The sequence below is a fragment of the Podarcis muralis genome, chromosome 6, assembly GCF_964188315.1.
Source record: "Podarcis muralis chromosome 6, rPodMur119.hap1.1, whole genome shotgun sequence".
Taxonomy (NCBI): Eukaryota; Metazoa; Chordata; class Lepidosauria; order Squamata; family Lacertidae; genus Podarcis; species Podarcis muralis.
The window spans coordinates 74379621-74395978 of record NC_135660.1 but is presented as its reverse complement, the minus strand read 5'-3'; the positions used below and the strand labels follow the sequence as shown (position 1 = coordinate 74395978).

Genomic DNA, 16358 nt, shown 5'->3' with positions numbered 1-16358 from the left:
GCTCATATATTTAACAAGGCAGGCTAGGCACCAACAGAACTTTAAAAATCTGTTTATTTAGTTTGTATGGGGGAGTGCTTGAAGAAATGGGTATTTTTCGATACAAATACAAATCTAATTCAGACCTACCAGACTAATGCATGGATTAGTACGTAGTTAGCCATAGATCTTGTGCATTTGCCAAATGCTCCAGCACTGCACTTGGCTCAAAGATAATATAAAACGCATTTAGAAATTCCTGCTCTGAGAGACAATATGCTGTATTTAAATGTGCTGTTTTTTCATCCACCCCTAGCAATAAACATTTTAAATCATTGTACAGTGCCTAGTTGTGTTAGGCACTTGAGATTAGAATGATCATTGTTGCTATTGCTGTTTCTGCACGCACCTGATCTCCCCATTTTGTCTGCCCAATTAGGATGTACCCACGAAACTAGTGGCAAAGGCTGTTCCCCTGCCCATGACTGTCCGTGGACATTGGTTCCTGAGTCCAAGAACTGAGTACACCGTTGCCGTGCAGACTGCATCGAAGCAAGTTGATGGCGATTACATGGTTTCAGAATGGAGCGAAATCATAGAATTTTGTACAGGAGGTGAGCTCTTTGCTATGAAGATCCAGCTCATGGGGTCATGGGCTTAAGTAATGTATGTCCATTTATTTCACTGGGTTTGCTCTGAGGATTACTTAGTTGCACATCACCCGTAGAAAAGAAGCATCTTCAAGATGTGTGACTTAACTCATTTCTGTTTGCAACAGATAACTGTTTTACAGACTTGCCATTAATTGAGTGGTTCTTTTTTACAATGCACACATCCTTCCAGGCTATTTTGCTTTTAGCAATTCCCTTCTGTGTGAAGGCACCAACCTTATCCTTTCGTGGGCCTACCCCGATTGCTGGATTGCTGTAATATTAATCATATATTTCCTTCTCCTGCTGCTGTGAGCAGAAATAACATCAACATGTTATTTCTGCTTTTCACTTGGAACTAAAACACTTTGAAAGCTCAGAGGTTAGTGTGCTTTGTGTTAATTAGTGGGTTTGGGAGGGAGCTCTTAATAGCCTGTTAGTCTGCAGCTAAGCCCTTATGGGTGGGTTTCACCTTAGGAGCCCCATTGCCAGAAGCCCTGTGCAAGGACTTCTACGTTAGCAATGGTGCTTCTCCCCATCTCCTTTCCTTTGCACCTCTGTGCACCCCAAAATTGTCCCTGGGGGGTTGGGAGAAGCCCAAGGACAGCCCTCAGCAGGAGGAGAGGGGGGAATCATCCCATCTGCCAAGCTGAATGAAGCATTTGCACCAATGGAACATTCGTAACAGTGTGATGTTGAAGTCCACCCTGTGCTTTTAGGTAGAAAAAAAAAGTATGCTCAGACCCTGAAATCAGCATCTGACACCCTTCATGTGCCTCCTCCACAAGAATTCTGGAGGGTGGCAACCCGAGAACGGGCCTTCTCTGCGGTGGCTCCCCATCTGTGGAATGCTCTCCCCAGGGAGGTTTGCCTGGTGCCTTGATTATACACCTTTAGGCACCAGGCAAAAACATTCTTCAACCAATCCTTTGGGTAATTAACATCCTATGTGTTTGTCGGAGGAGGAAGCCGGAGTTATTGGTTTGGTCTTGTTCTTGCTTTTATTATGCTGTCTCTCTCTCTCTCTCTCTCTCTCTCTCTCTCTCTCTCTCTCTCTCTGTCTCTCTCTCTCTCTCTCTCTGTGTGTGTGTGTGTGTGTGTGTGTGTGTGTGTGTGTGTTTTATCTTGTGAACTGCCCTGAGATCCACAGATGAAGGATGGATGAAAAATTGAAAAAAACATGAAAAATATGTGAGTGAGTGGCTGTCTGAACACATTCTTTCTCCCAAATAAATTCTGGGCACTGCAGTTCATTAAGGGCTTCTGGGAATTGTAACTACATTGCCCAGGTTCTTTGAGTGAAAGAATCATGTTTCGAATGTTCTCTAAGGGTAAAATGAGAGCTGGAGAACTTCCAACGTGATCGTCGCTCCAGGGTCCCCACTGACCTCTGTCTCACCCCAAAGCATAGAGCATCACCATGTGGACTTTGGAAAACATTGTGTGTTGCTTCCCATTAGCAGACTGTTTTTTATTCACAGATTATTCAAAGGTCCACTTAACACAGCTTTTGGAAAAGGCGGAAGTGATTGCAGGGCGCATGCTTAAATTTTCTGTGTTTTATCGGAACCAGCACAAGGAATACTTTGACTACATCAGGTAAGAGAACCAGGACTTGTCAAAGGCAAATATCTCTGCATGGAGCTGAGGACAAGGTTTTCTCCAGTGTACGTAACAAGAAAGCTGCCTATGTGTTAGATTCTTTATTGATCAGCATTGGCTACCAATATGTGTTATACATGGTGAAGTTAGTAGCCAGGTACCGTATTTTTCGCCCTATAAGACGCACTTTTCCCCCTCCAAAAATGAAGGGGAAATGTGTGTGCGTCTTATGGGGCAAATGCAGACTTCTTGGTTTCAGCGATAGCAACGTGAAGCCTCCGAAGCCTGCGCTCTGGAGGCTTCGCGTTGCTTCCGCTGAAGCCATGAGAGTCTGCTTTTTGAGGCGGGTGGTGGGGGAAAGCAGCGCTTCCCCCATCACCAGCCCCAGAGGATGGGGGGCAGCGGGAAGGCGTGTGACGCCTTGCCGCTACTCTCCAACCCACCTTTGGGCAGGCAAAAGCCGTGCACACTTTAAAGGGGCTCCGCGGCTTCTGCGGGCTTTTCTAGGAGGTGGGGGGATTCCCCCACCTCCTAGAAAAGCCCGCAGGAGCCGCACACCCTTTAAAGAGCGAGCGGCTCTTGGGGGCTTTTCCCCAAGGAGGGAGAAGGGACTGACTGGCCGAGTCAGTCCCTCCTGCGGGCTTTTGCGGGAGATGGGGGAATTCCCCCACCTCCCGCAAAAGCCCGCAAAAGCCTTGCACTCTTTAAAGGGGCTCCGCGGCTTCTGCTGGCTTTTCTACAAGGGGGAGTATTCCCCCACCTCCTAGAAAAGCCCGCAGGAGCTGCGCACCCTTTAAAGAGCGCGCTGCTCTTGGGGGCTTTTCCCCGAGGAGGGAGAAGGGACTGACTGGCCGTTTCAGTCCCTTCTCCCTCCTGGTCGAAATGCCCGCAGGAGTCACGCGGGGCTCCTGTGGGCTTTTGTGGGAGGTGGGGGAATTCCGCCACCTCCCGCAAAAGCAGGGAGAAGGTCTTGGAGTAGCGCACAGGCTGCGTGCAGCCTGTCCACTGCTCCCAGAGCTGCGGGGGGGGGGAATCATATTTTTTCCCCTTGATTTCCCCCCCTGAAAACTAGGTGCGTCCAATGGGCCGGTGCGTCCTATAGGGCGAAAAATACGGTATTTGTTTGTATAATCTGTGCCACCTCTGAGAGCTTCAGGTGGGTGATAGCTTTATAAAATAACATGCAAAAACAAGACTTTAAAAACTCCAAATACAGTCATTTATTCATAATTTGGCAGAGTACAAAAGGACGTATGGGTCTTGTAACAAACATTGTGCTGTGCACCTCTCTTTAAAAATATATACATATACTTCTGTAAACCTTGGGACTCATAAGAGAATACAGATACCCCATGTTGCTTCTCAGTGGGGCTGGCATGGGCTGTCTGAGTTCCCCTGCATTAGAGGGAGCAATAGAATTCTATAGCTGCTCAACTGAGAATCCCATGTGCAACTGGGCAGCTGTGTATACAATTTTCAGGGCTGAAAGTGCAGATTGTCACCACTGTCATTGGTCACCTATTTGAGAAAGGAGACAGGATTCAGCTTCTTCCATTTCCTCAGATAATTAGCAAGTAGAGCAGAAAGCCAAACTTTGACTTGCCATCAGTGAGCAAAACGTGTTGTTTCACCCTGCTAAACTCCTGCCCTGCTGCTGCTCCCTTTCCCAAGCCAGGCAGAAGCAAAACAAGTTGAAGTTGTGTTATGTGCTAACCAGCACTCATAGCTTGTTTATCTCCAAAACAGACCAGCAACATACTTTGGCTTCCTTTCACAGTTTGTTTGGAACTAGGGAAAAGGAGGAGTAGGGCACAATTTTAGCAGGCTGCATGAGCACAATTGCTCACTCATGGTAAATCATAGCTTGCTAACTTACCATGATGTGTGAACCAGACTAATTATTCTGTTCTAATGTACTTGAATCAGTGTAGTATAAACGTTCTGTAATATATCCAGGCCTGTGGGGGAGAAATGGTCTACAATTAGCTTAACTGGCCACTGGATGTCACTGTACTGCCGTTCAAGAATGGTTACCTGGCGCTTTTTCAAGTTCCAGGATGATGGATTTTATTTACTAATGCTAGTTTTGATGTTTAGCTCATCTGCAGCAGCTTAATCTTATTTTGAATACACTTTCTTCTCAGAGTCTTGTTTTAGGAAAACAGAAAGGTGGAACTTTCAGGAAGATAAACATTTAACGTTTGCCTTGTGGCTGCACTTAAAAGTATAGTAGCATAGAACTCTCTGCCCTTGCATTAATAATTAGTTTTGTTTCAAATGATTGACCCCCTCCCCAATGTGGCACATTCTGTACGCATCTCTGTAGCAAGTCTTAGGAATTGGCCCCACATGAAAAAAATCTGTGCTGCAGAATCAGGGAGGTGGTTGCTGCTGCCTGCCGCAACAAGATTGCAGCATGGAATTCCCACATTCAGTGTTCCAGCCAGCCATGCCCTCTTTCTGGATACTCTATTCCAGTCCCAACAGACTCTTACAATTCTGTTGCCATTAGACTGGGGCAAATCTGTCAATTCTGAGTTCTAATTTTTCCAGACTTGAAATCAGTTCTCCACACTTTGCCCAACAGAAGCAATGCATGACTGGCCTTACCTGAAAGCAAGTCTCAGAGATTTTGTACACCAAAAGCACAATTGTTGGTGCCATTTTAAAAAGCTAGAATGTGAGATCTGTGCCTACACACTTATGTAGTGGTTCACCTTGGCTGCTTGTTTCGCTCAAACAAACGAAAGGTTCCTGGTCTGAAACCCTGGAGAGCAACTGTTACCAAGCTAGATGGACTAGGGGTCAGGTTTAAAGCCACTTCCTTGACCCAAGGCAGCTTCTTTAAGTTCCTAACATCTCGCTCGCTGATGCCCTGTAAATATAAACCATTACCCTTCCTTCGTTTCTAGAGAGCAGCACGGGAGCGCTCTGCAGCCTTCGGTCAAGGATAACAGCGGGAGCCACGGCTCTCCCATCAGCGGGAAGCTGGAGGGCATCTTCTTTAGCTGCAACACCGAATTCAACACCGGGAAGCCCCCGCAGGATTCGCCCTACGGAAGATACAGGTTTGAGATAGCGGCGGAAAAACTTTTCAACCCAAATACTAACTTGTACTTTGGGGACTTCTACTGCATGTACACGGCCTACCACTATGTCATCCTCGTCCTCGCGCCCGCCGGCTCGCCGGGAGACGAGTTCTGTAAGCAGCGCCTCCCTCAGCTGAACTTGCAGGATAACAAATTCCTGACCTGCACTGAAGAAGACGGGGCGATGATCTACCACCACGCGCAGGATGTAATCTTGGAAGTGATTTACACTGACCCTGTGGATCTCTCCCTCGGCACCGTTGCGGAAATCACAGGCCACCAGCTCATGAGCTCGTCGACGGCCAACGCTAAGAAAGATCCCAGCTGCAAGACGTGTAACATCAGTGTTGGACGTTAATTCAGTGGTTCCCCCCCCCCAACTCTTCCTTAGCAGCCTTCTCTGTGGCCTATTCCCCATTGCCATCCGTTCTCATCAGACGCATGCATAATGCCGCTCTTCCCAAGAGCGAACACCAGTGATCAAATTCCTCAATAGTCTTCTTCAAGCAGAGCTTAACAATGCAGCTGGCAAAGAGCAGCAGCTCCACCACCACCACCATGGCACCCTGTGTCCAGATTTTCCCCTCCCCACTGTAATATTTAGGGCAGGCACACTCACCCCGTGTTGTGTTGTCCTCATGTTTCTGTAGCCTCCTGTCCACATTCAAATATCGTTGGCTACCGGTGGTGGGCAGCACTTAACATGATGGCAAACTGCAACGCAGGTAAGTGTGCCCAAACGTCGTCGGGGAAAAGGACCATCCAACCTGGGCATGATGTCATTGGCGGCAGCGCTGTGCCCAGTGAAGCATGCAGTTCTGCCCTTAGTATATTCCTTACCTTCTTGGTCCACCAGTGCTTTTCAACTGTTAGGAATCTTGGGTTTTTTCTTTCTAGCAACCATTTATATATCTAGATGCTGCAATTGGTGTTCCATTTTCTTATTATTTTTCTCTCCTCCTCCTCCTTCATATTGCCAAATGTAACAAATCTATATAAACAAGCTTTAGCGAAATAAAAAAAAACCTACTGGCTTCTAAATGGTGTTTTAAATATGTATTCATTTTAATCTACTGAACAACTTAACTGAGATATCTCCAAACAGCATGAAAGGGTGTAATTGCAGCATGATTTAACTCTTGCAGCCTAGGAAAAAAAATGTCAGCACTTCCAATGTGTTGTTTGACAGTGTTATTTATGTTATTTATATTAGCTAACAAGCAGGGAAAAAACCCACCTGTGTTTCAACATAATAAATAGAAAAATATTTTATTTGTACTGTTGTATAAAATATTATACAATCATATAGAATATATAGATACATTTTAATAGCAACTGTATACATATGTCATGAAACCATTTTTCCCTTATCAAAGATGTAGTTTGTAAACTTCAAATTCTTGTGTATCTGTTCCTGTTGCTCTGACATGACTTTTAATTAAAACAGATTTATGAAGGAGACCATTCTGATTCATAAAAGTTATATATATAAATGATCAACCCAATTACACTGAAACATTACATCATTCTTTTTTTAAAAAATAAATTTAAAAATTCCACTTAGGTATTATAAGCAGTGTGACGTGATCCCACAAATGTTTTTTTGAAAGTTCTTTTTGTTTCATTTTTCTCTTTTAAAAACCATGCTTCAACGTTACATACAGCAGAAATAAATAAAAAAAACCAAGTTTTGTGTCTAAATAGGCTTCATGAAATCAACAGCTTCTTTTATTACTATAGCAAAAAGAGCTGAGGTACAATCTATTGTCTTCAGCTCTGTTCGCAAGGAGGGGGTTCCCCTAGAGGCATTTATGGAGGCCTCTCCCTGCTCAGCATCCCAGGCCAAGCAGCACACAACCTTAACTGCACAGTTCTGACTTGGATTGTACCCCAACCCCGTGCTGGCTATTTGTGAAAATAAAGCCCTGCACTCAAGGACAGGACCACACGGTTAAGCTCAGCCCCACACGAGGGGCAGTACACAATGACCTCACATACAGTTTACCCAGGGATCCCCCACCTTTACAGAAGCAGTGCTGGAAGACTAAGGATTATGCCCCTGGTTTTCTTGTCATTGGTACAAAATGACAAAACAAGAACACTAAAGACAGTACATATATCTCTACCTGGAGCTCTTCTTTGCCACCGAAACCTGCGTTTGCCAGTGAGCAGTCCGAACTCGCCGACTGTCCCTCTCCCATGGAATTCATGTGCCACTCAGGCGTGAGCTATTGCAAATTTACCTCCGTTTATAAAGGCGTGTTCCTTTTTTAACGGCAAGACCAGGGGGTGGGGGTGGGGGAATATATCCACGTTTATAATCTATCACAGTAAACCAGGAAAGAAGCCCAGCCTCCTTCAGTTCATCACCATGACACTTAGATGAAATAATCTGCATACATTGATCTATCCAAAATATCATAATGCAATAAACTATTGTCACTATTTTTAATAAACTATCTTGGCAATCATCACACAGGAAATATTAAGGTCCTACAAAGTGCATGCTTTCAAACAAGCTTTGGTTGTCAGGAAAAAGCAAAACAAATTATAGCACTGGGCTAAGGAAAAGTGCTACAGAAATAAAAATTGGCATGTGCCATTAATAACTTTGCTTCACTTTGCTTTATTTCGGTTCCTATCAACCGGTGTCTTTTAAGCAATTTCTGCTTAAAAGGATGGAGCAGCTTTTACATTGCCTGGTCATTTTTTAAGTAGCCACTCTTTCCTGTTTAAGTTTTTCCTCCCTTATATATGCCATATTTAGTGTCCCCGCACCCCACCAAATAGCTGAGACTTTTCAAAATTATTATTTTTTACCTCTTTCTTCTGCTTCAGCATTATCTTAAGCTATTTTACCTCGCTCTATGAGTTAAGGGCTCAAGTGACGGATAACCTTTTCCCGGCTCCAGCGACATCCAACACACACCTGCTTCTAAAGCTTCTGGAAGATCACCAGAACTGCAATCAGAGTAACTTAATAAGGGTTTGGGCATGGAAACAGTCAGTTTTGTATCACAGTCACCAGCCCTGCTGATCTTATTACTCCCCATCTGCAACACCGTGAATTCTGGGTGCACTTTGTAAGGGAGATTATCATGACGGATAAAGCTTTCGGAACTGCTAGTCTAGCACTACTGGCCTTGTTCTGGCAAAACCCCAGCAAGCTTCCAAAGAAAACCCAGCATCCCTTGAATCTATGCGCAACATCACAACTACTGGAGAGCACAGGTGCTGTTTAGGCAGGTGGCAGCCACTGTCCTTTGCCTGCAGCAGCGCTGGGGCTCAATAACAGTGGGTGCTGCTGCTGCTAGTGGTGTGGTAGCTTATGTAGTAGCACTGGCAAAAACAGGAACTCTAGAAAACACTCTGCTAACATTACCCAAAGACCTTAATCTATCCCATCTCAAGGACTGCCATTTAGGTCTGAGTGCAGCAAGCTTTAGTTTCTCAGTGCACACTGTAATCAAAGTTCCTCGAGAAAGCAAGAGGCTCTAGGAATGGGATAACGGGGGCGCAAGCAGCAACACTGGAGCCAAATGCCATGGGCAAGACTGCCTGACTTTGCCAAAATGGGTAAACTCCAAAACTTAAAAGTACCTGTAACCAGCTTGGATCATCATAACTGTGTCTTAAGATCCATTCTAACGTTTTGCTTTGGAGTAGTTGAATAATGAGTGAATAAAGGCAACAACAGCGAGACACGCTCACGAAAACTTGTAACTATTAAAGAAAAATTAGACTGGCAGGCAATGCACAGAGGAGTCCTGCTCCTGATAGCTATTTTCATGCAGGACCTCCCTGGTGTTTTGCATTCCAGTGCTCATGCCAGAGATGAAGCCTGGAAAAATTAATTGGCCGACTCCTTTGCCATGAGCTAAGGGATAAAAAAGACACCTGTCATCAGCACAACACTCTACCTCTCTTACTTTTTAAAATTGATGGTTTGTTTGCTTTTTAGATTTCTCTAGGTGTGAATTCTATAGCTCCTGGGAGGCTGTCCCTGGCGCCACAGGATTTGTTCCATCTCCCTCTCATGAGGGTGAAAGAGAGATCTGCCTTGAAAGGTCAGCAGCTGGCAGTTCTCCATGATCAGACCTGCAACATCTGAGAAGACAAACAGAGTCCAGAGTAGGATGGACGAGGTGCTGGATCTACAGGATCCAATGTCCCCTGAATTTGGGGGAGGGGGGCATTCCAGTCCTGAAGCTACTGTAACTTTCCTCCCACTGGGAGCAATGAGAGAGGAAGGTTTTTATTTTTAAAAAAGTCATACAACTGTAGAAAGCCACATGAAAGACCATGGTTCAGTGACAGAACATCTGCTTTGCATGCAAAGGGTCGCTGGTTCAATCCCTGACATCTCTACGTAGGGTTGGGAGAGAACCATCCCTGAAAAGACACTGCCAGTAAACAATGCTCAGCTAGATGGACTAATGGTCTGACTCTGTACAAGACAAGCACAAGTGGGTAGGGAAAGTGGGCTTCGCCCTGTCTCACAGATGTGCTCTGCCCACCAAAACCCATTTATCTAAACCAAGCATCATTGACAAGAGAGTTGGGTCTGGAAGCCCAGCTGTCTGTCGTTTTATCTTTTTGTTTCAATTGTTCTGCAACCAGTGGTTATAAATGGCCATGAATATAATTATCTAGAAACTGCCAGTTCATAAGGCACAGGTCTAATGATCCAAGTGGACATTGCAAACATCGTTGTTTTTGGAATTGTACCTAAAATGGCAAATGGGCATGTGCGATACGGCTGCTGACTCCTTCCCTTCTACCACACACACACACACATACACCAGCAATATATTGTTGCTCTTACAAATCTAGATGGCACCCACCTAGTAAAATACATGCAATTATGTCATCACTCCTATTAGTAAATGGGTGAGAGCGTGTGGGTGTCACCTGCACACAAACAGGCTAGGCACCAAAATACACCCAAGGGTAGGCCTGTGGTGGGTCTCTTCAATTGGGGGGGGGGAGCGTGAAGAAAAAAATTAAGACTGCAGCCTGAGTGGCTTTGGGTGAGGGACAGAAGGAAGGGATAATGTGAGCAGAGGCGTGTGTTTATGGAGGAGGAGGGAGCTCCAAGCCTAATCTGACCCCCCTTGGAGGATCCTTTAAACTTAGGAATTGTTCCTTCACAGTTTCTGGGAGCCTGAGGTGGGGGGTCCTCTCCCTGAGTCTTGGCTTTGGGGCCAGTGGGAAGCGGCAAGCTTCACATACATACACACACCCTTAGGCCCCCACCCCCAAAGCTGTCTTGAGGGCTGTACAGCTTCCACTGCAGCCCCTCTGCTTGAACGGGGCACCTGCCAATGATAGCAGAGAGGCAGCTGTACTTGGAGCCGGCTCCATACAGCCAGAAATAAGGACTGGGTAGTGCAAAAAGAGGAGAGGGTCAAATGAGGAACAATAACCTCCCTCCTTCCCCTGCTTTTCTTCTCTCGTTCTGCAACTTTCTACACAGTGCACTTCAAAGAGAAACCTTGTCTTCCCTGGTTAAGCAGGTATTGCATGCCTTATTGGGGTTTTCCTCTCACTCAGCCAAAATCAATGAGTGCTATGCAAATTCAGGAAGCTGGGCCCATCGTCCAAAGCCTAAGTTAGGTTCCTGCTAGAGTTAGCTTCCTCCAATAAGCATATTTAGACCCAGAAGACCCTGTGTTTTCCCCCCCAGAACAATGAAGCTCTGCTAGCTTGTTCTCCCCAGCTTTCCAGCACAGGAAAGGTTGCCTCAGCCTCAGCAAAGCAACTCTTGCCTTGATCTGCCAGCATGGCAGGAACTGCATGGTGATCTGAATAGCCCTTGCATTGTGTGGAGAAGACAGCCTTTTTAACCTTCACAGAGCTGGGGATCCAGAAGGAATAGCTGCCATTCACATGGGCCTCTGCTGGGCGGGGGAAATGGGCAGGCTATGGTATTGCAATGAAAATGGGCAAGCCAAATTCTACACCAAGAAAAACAGAATTCTACAACCTGTGTACATTACGCAAATAGTCATAATTTATCTTGCTGCGCACAACTCTGACTCTTTCTTCTTCTGTTTTTAATTTAGTCACGGTGACGGAAAAGCCGTTAAGGACCCTGAAGTCACACCACTGCAAATCCTATGCAGTCACCATGCTGCCTTCTGACATTTCACTAAGTGTTGCCCACACACGCTCCTTTGCAAACCAAGAGCTAGGAGCCTCCTTCCTATTTTTTTTTTTAAAAAAAAAATGTCAGGAAATGGAATTCTATACCCAGTTCCATATGTTATGCGGGGGGGGGGGGGTTGCTGCTTGCGTGGAATTACAACACACACTCACAAACAACAGCTCAGACAAGCTCTGCATATTTCTATTCTGCCACAGGATTCCACCCACCCACAACATCTGGGTGCTGTCTCATGCATCCAACATGGTGCCCTCTATATCTTTTGGACTCCAACTCCCATCAGCCCCAGCCAGCACGGCTAACAGGTGGGAACATCAGACCACATCACCTCCTGTTCCTGCCTCAAACCCGTAACACCCCCATCCCCCCAAGTGTGAACCACTCTCCAAAATTCTGCCTGCCAATTTGGTATCTGAACTAGGTATCTGAGGCTCTTGCTTTGTGCCATAATTCTTCCCACGTTTCCTGCACCTGAAAAGTAGAATTTCTACCTACCCTAAATACAGCCTGAATGATGCAGGAGCCAGTGGACCTTTCCATGCAGTCCAATCTGTGCACATCCCACAAGCATAGGTTGCTGCTTATATCGGAGCCATCCTTCATTCTCTCTTTATCCTGCAGGAGCTATCCTGCACTTCCACCCTGGCTCTGCCACTTCAGGAGGGGTGTCATACACATCAAGTGAGAAGTGTCTCTGCCAAACTGGTAGATTTAGATGGTCCTTATCTGTTAAATATTGGAGGGGAAACAAGAGGATCAGGAACCCCCTAAATGCAGGACAGCTGAAGACTTGCATCTTGGGTGCCTATTAAATTCTCAAAAATGTCCCCTCCTGCACAGGTATTTGACCTACGGAGAAAGTAAGATTCTTGGACAAACAGGGTCCTCTAGAGCACACTGAACCAGCAAATACAGCTGCTCACATTCCTGGAGGTTGTTGGTCAAGTTTTTATCTGCAGGGGTGTGCTAGTTTTCCTTCCGTCATTGTCCTCAACCAAGATGGGAAACTACAGTTTCTCTGTGACCTGTACTTTTTTACCTAGCCCAGCAGGCAGAAAATAGGTTCTTTACTGGTGCATCTCTCCTCCCAAGATTAGGGATGGATTAGGGATTCATTCTGGCCCTCCTAGTGAACCCTGGGATACAAAAGCTGTCCAGGCTACACACTGGAATATCACAAATAATAGAGGCTTATCAGATTGCGGAGGACACTTCATAATGCTGACTGAGTAGGTTTAGGAGAACTGCCTACCTAGAATTGTGTTCCAAGTTTACCTGATGGGCGGCTCAAGAGACTTTGACGTGCCTCTCTTTTTCTCTAGTCCTATGCTGCCCAAGTGGAAAGAGACAAAATAAAAACCTGGGTGAGCCTGTTTGGATGATTGCACTGTCCTTCCATACCTTTGAGCGCTGTTGAATGAGCACCATCTGCCTGGAAAGACGTCGCAATGGAGCTTTGAAGTGAAACAGGAAGTCCCGCCAACCCGGCTTCCTGAATGTGCATATATGATTACCTCCTTTTGGCTAAAGCGAGGGGAAACTTGTCCGAGTGAAAAAACAGCTCCAGAAACAAGAGACGACTCACAGGTAAGTGTTAGCCCTCCCATTCAATCACTCCTCCTTCCTGCATTCTCACACCCCTTTCTCTCACTCTCTTGCTCACCTGCAGCGGTAGAACATAAATAAAGTGCATCAGAATTTCAAGGTGTCAAAGCCATTGTGCAGGAAGAGCCAGACCTGTGCAATCTTCTCTCTCTCCTTTTCCCAGACCAAGGAGTTTTACTATTGCAAACCACTGGACTTCAGATGGTTTTGGAGACATCGTGCTTGCTGATGAGGACCTCCAGCAGCCTCAGCTTGGCTTTGATGTGCTTGTATTCCAAGTACTCCTCTGCCATGGGGATGCGGTCCTCCTTTTGGGGAGTCCTGTAAAGCGGCAAAATTTGAATGCTGGGGCTTAAAAGGAGCAAGCGATCGCAGAGCACTTCTGGCTCAAATATGACTTTTGTGCTTGTTTCTTTAATTATATGTTCCCACATATAACAAGGGGAAAGAAAATATAGTGCAGATACATTTTTAGGAATTGATTAAAAAACAACAACACCACATTCAGGCAGTCTTCTTCCAAAGAAGAAGCAAGTGAATGTTGGAGAGAACTGTACACAAGGTTAGGCTATGTGCTTGCTTGCGACAATGGGGTTCAGAGACTGTGGGACACCCCTGCACTCACACAGATTAATACGTTTGTTAACATGTTGAAGACCATTGGGTCTGCTCTGTACGTGAGCTATTCTAATATGTGGTCTTTTTAACAAATCATAGGTGCTGTCCTCATCTACAAATGGCCAACAAATACTCAGGAGCAGGAGAGTAATCCCCAAAAGTGTACATTGTGGCAAACTTAAAACTGCCAGTATGCTGGTACAACTCAATTAAAGATGTCTGGGAACCCAACACACATAGACAGACAGACAGGCAGACAGGCAGACAGGCAGACAGACAGACAAAAGTGGCTGCCCATTATATCTCTGCATGAATGGCTCCTCTGGACTTGTCTCCTTCCAATCACAGACACATAAGGAGGAAGTTCTCCTGCAGGAAGATACCTCTTATTCTTACACACCTCAGTAATAAACTTTTTTGTGGTGGAGGGCAGAGAGTTGTGAGCATGATGTGTGCCTGCCAATTTCAATTCCTAGGCTATGGCAAAATCAGAAATCCTTGGCAAATCTTGTTTTGTGTAGTCACCAGAGGAAAATTCTCAGGATTTTAGTACTACAGGAGAAAGGCTCACTCAGAGATCTGTAGGCAACTTACTCTTTAGGATCTGTGACTGTCTAGGTCAGCAGCGACATACAGAAGGGGTACAGAGAACAAGCATGAATGTAGTTGCCTTACCTTCCTGTTTGCTTAAAGAACTGATCCTCAAATTCTCGTAACATTTTCCTTAGCCTTTTCTTATCAGCTCTTGTTTCTCGGAGATGTTCCAGCAGTACGGGCCTGCAAAAGGAGAATTGTATCTGAAAACACTGAAAGTGACAGACAGGTGACAGATTTGGGCTCAGGAATATGCACGCAGCTACAACAGGTGCTCCTCTTTCAGCCCGTGCCTAGGACAGGATGTTCTCAAACGACATGCATTTTGCTAATTAATTCCAATAGATATTGAAAGTTCTGACAAGACACAGAGTGATTTACAGTAATGTTTTACACTAATTATTATTATTATTATTATTATTATTATTATTATTATTATTAGGCAAGTAGGAAAGGTTGTACTACATTAGGCCAATTTCCAATACGTATTTACTGTTTGTAGCTGTGGGTTATTGTCAATGCCGTAAAAAGCCTATTAGCACAGGCATGAAACAAAAATATATCCTCTGTTACATTAGGCATGTGAACAGATGGCTTAGGATCACTTCAAAGCACAATGCGAAGAGATGATGGGGAGATTTGCGCTTTTTGTTCCCCACACTTCTGCATCTTGTCAGAAACAGTATCCCCCCTAAGGAACAACCGTGCTATTTTGTTCAGTTTAAGAAACAAAAGTCAGTCCTCACATTGTGGCCTCGTGCAAGTTGGACATTGACAGGGCAGGCTGTTTGACTGCTTTCTTTTCATCCAGGGGTGACACAAAGGCGGGCTCATTCTCCTCATCTGAATGACAGAGATGTTCGTCAGAAGGCAAATGGAGGGACATGGCAGAGGACAATTCATAGCTGCTCTGGGAGTGATCTTCATCAGAATCTTCCTCCTCCTGCTTGTAAACACAGAATGAGGGTTATCAAATTAATTACCTGCATGCACATCGGTGGAAAGGGAACATAAAATAGATCTGCACCAGAAATAACTACTGAAAAAGTTCCATAGAAAGTACATGAGATTAACCATGGTTAAAAAACAATACTAAGAAAATGTGACTGACAGAATCTCCTCAGGACATAAGCTACACACTCTTAATCAGGAATTCAAGTGGTCATTTCCACAAGGGAAATGTGTGACACCGCCTCTTAACATGAATGTAAGAAACTGCAATTTCTGGGATCTAGTTTTCCTTCAGAACCATTTCCATGGAGCTAGCCTTGAAGCCCAGTCCTAAACAAGTAAAAATGCTGAGTGTCCAATGGATTTTATTTCTTGGAAAGAATGCTTGTGTTTGCAGCCTTACTCATGTAAGCAGATTGCCACAGAAAAGAAAGTGAGGCACACCCTTAATGGGGCAGCAACAAACAATTTGGCTTACTTCACTCTCATAAAAGACACCTTCCCAAAGGATGGTCATTGTTTCCCAATACTGTACAAGCTTTGTATTTCAAAGTTTGAGCTAGACACAGTGGTTACTTTTTAAAAGAAGAGAACCCGAGGACTCAAATCTGCCTGGGATGCAACTTCCCTAATCCAAAAGATGGGGATACCCAGGGATGTGGGAAAGGAAGGGCAGGACACATCAGGATTCCTGTGGGAAACACCGGTGTGAAGACCAGTGTCGTGCACCAAGTGTGGAAATAAACAAAGTGTGCACATGTCAATTGTGTCCCCCAGATGTTGCTCCCAGGGATTTACAGATATATGTATGGACATATTTAACTTCCAAGGGCTTTTTGTCTGCTGTGGAAACAGGGCCGGATTTAGGTTGGATGAGGCCCTAAGCTACTGAAGGTAATGGGGCCCTTTATATGTCCAGCTGTCCTTTGTCAAAAACAAATTGTCGCTGTTTTTCGTGTTGAATATATGCTATATGGTAATTTATGGACCCAATAGGTATCTAAAGCCATTTGTACATAACAAAATATTTATTTTATCAAAGTCATTGTTGAACTGAAATACAATTAATACAGGGTTTTCCCCTTTAAATTTTTTTGAGGGCCC

General features: G+C 45.0%; 2 protein-coding genes across 11 annotated transcripts in view; one reads left to right on the top strand and one right to left on the bottom strand.

Moving 5' to 3' along the window:
- Nucleotides 1–6781, top strand: part of PHYHIPL (phytanoyl-CoA 2-hydroxylase interacting protein like) — a 113465-nt gene extending 106684 nt beyond the window's left edge. For all 4 annotated transcript variants that reach the window (XM_077930574.1, XM_028729315.2, XM_028729313.2 and 1 more), the window contains 3 exons: nt 419–593; nt 2111–2228; nt 5144–6781. In XM_077930574.1, coding sequence (XP_077786700.1) covers nt 419–593; nt 2111–2228; nt 5144–5678 — 828 coding nt within the window. In that variant the 3' untranslated portion in view covers nt 5679–6781. The remainder of the gene's footprint in view (nt 1–418; nt 594–2110; nt 2229–5143) is intronic.
- The window catches only part of FAM13C (family with sequence similarity 13 member C), a 76081-nt gene continuing 66296 nt past the window's right edge, over nt 6574–16358 (bottom strand). For 5 of the 7 annotated variants that reach the window (XM_028729310.2, XM_077930572.1, XM_028729307.2 and 2 more), the window contains 3 exons: nt 15050–15249; nt 14385–14486; nt 6574–13412 (listed from right to left, as the gene is read on the bottom strand). In XM_028729310.2, the coding sequence (XP_028585143.1) occupies nt 13289–13412; nt 14385–14486; nt 15050–15249 (426 nt within the window). In that variant the 3' untranslated portion in view covers nt 6574–13288. The remainder of the gene's footprint in view (nt 13413–14384; nt 14487–15049; nt 15250–16358) is intronic. The other 2 variants (XM_077930573.1, XM_077930571.1) reach the window with 1 other exon arrangement.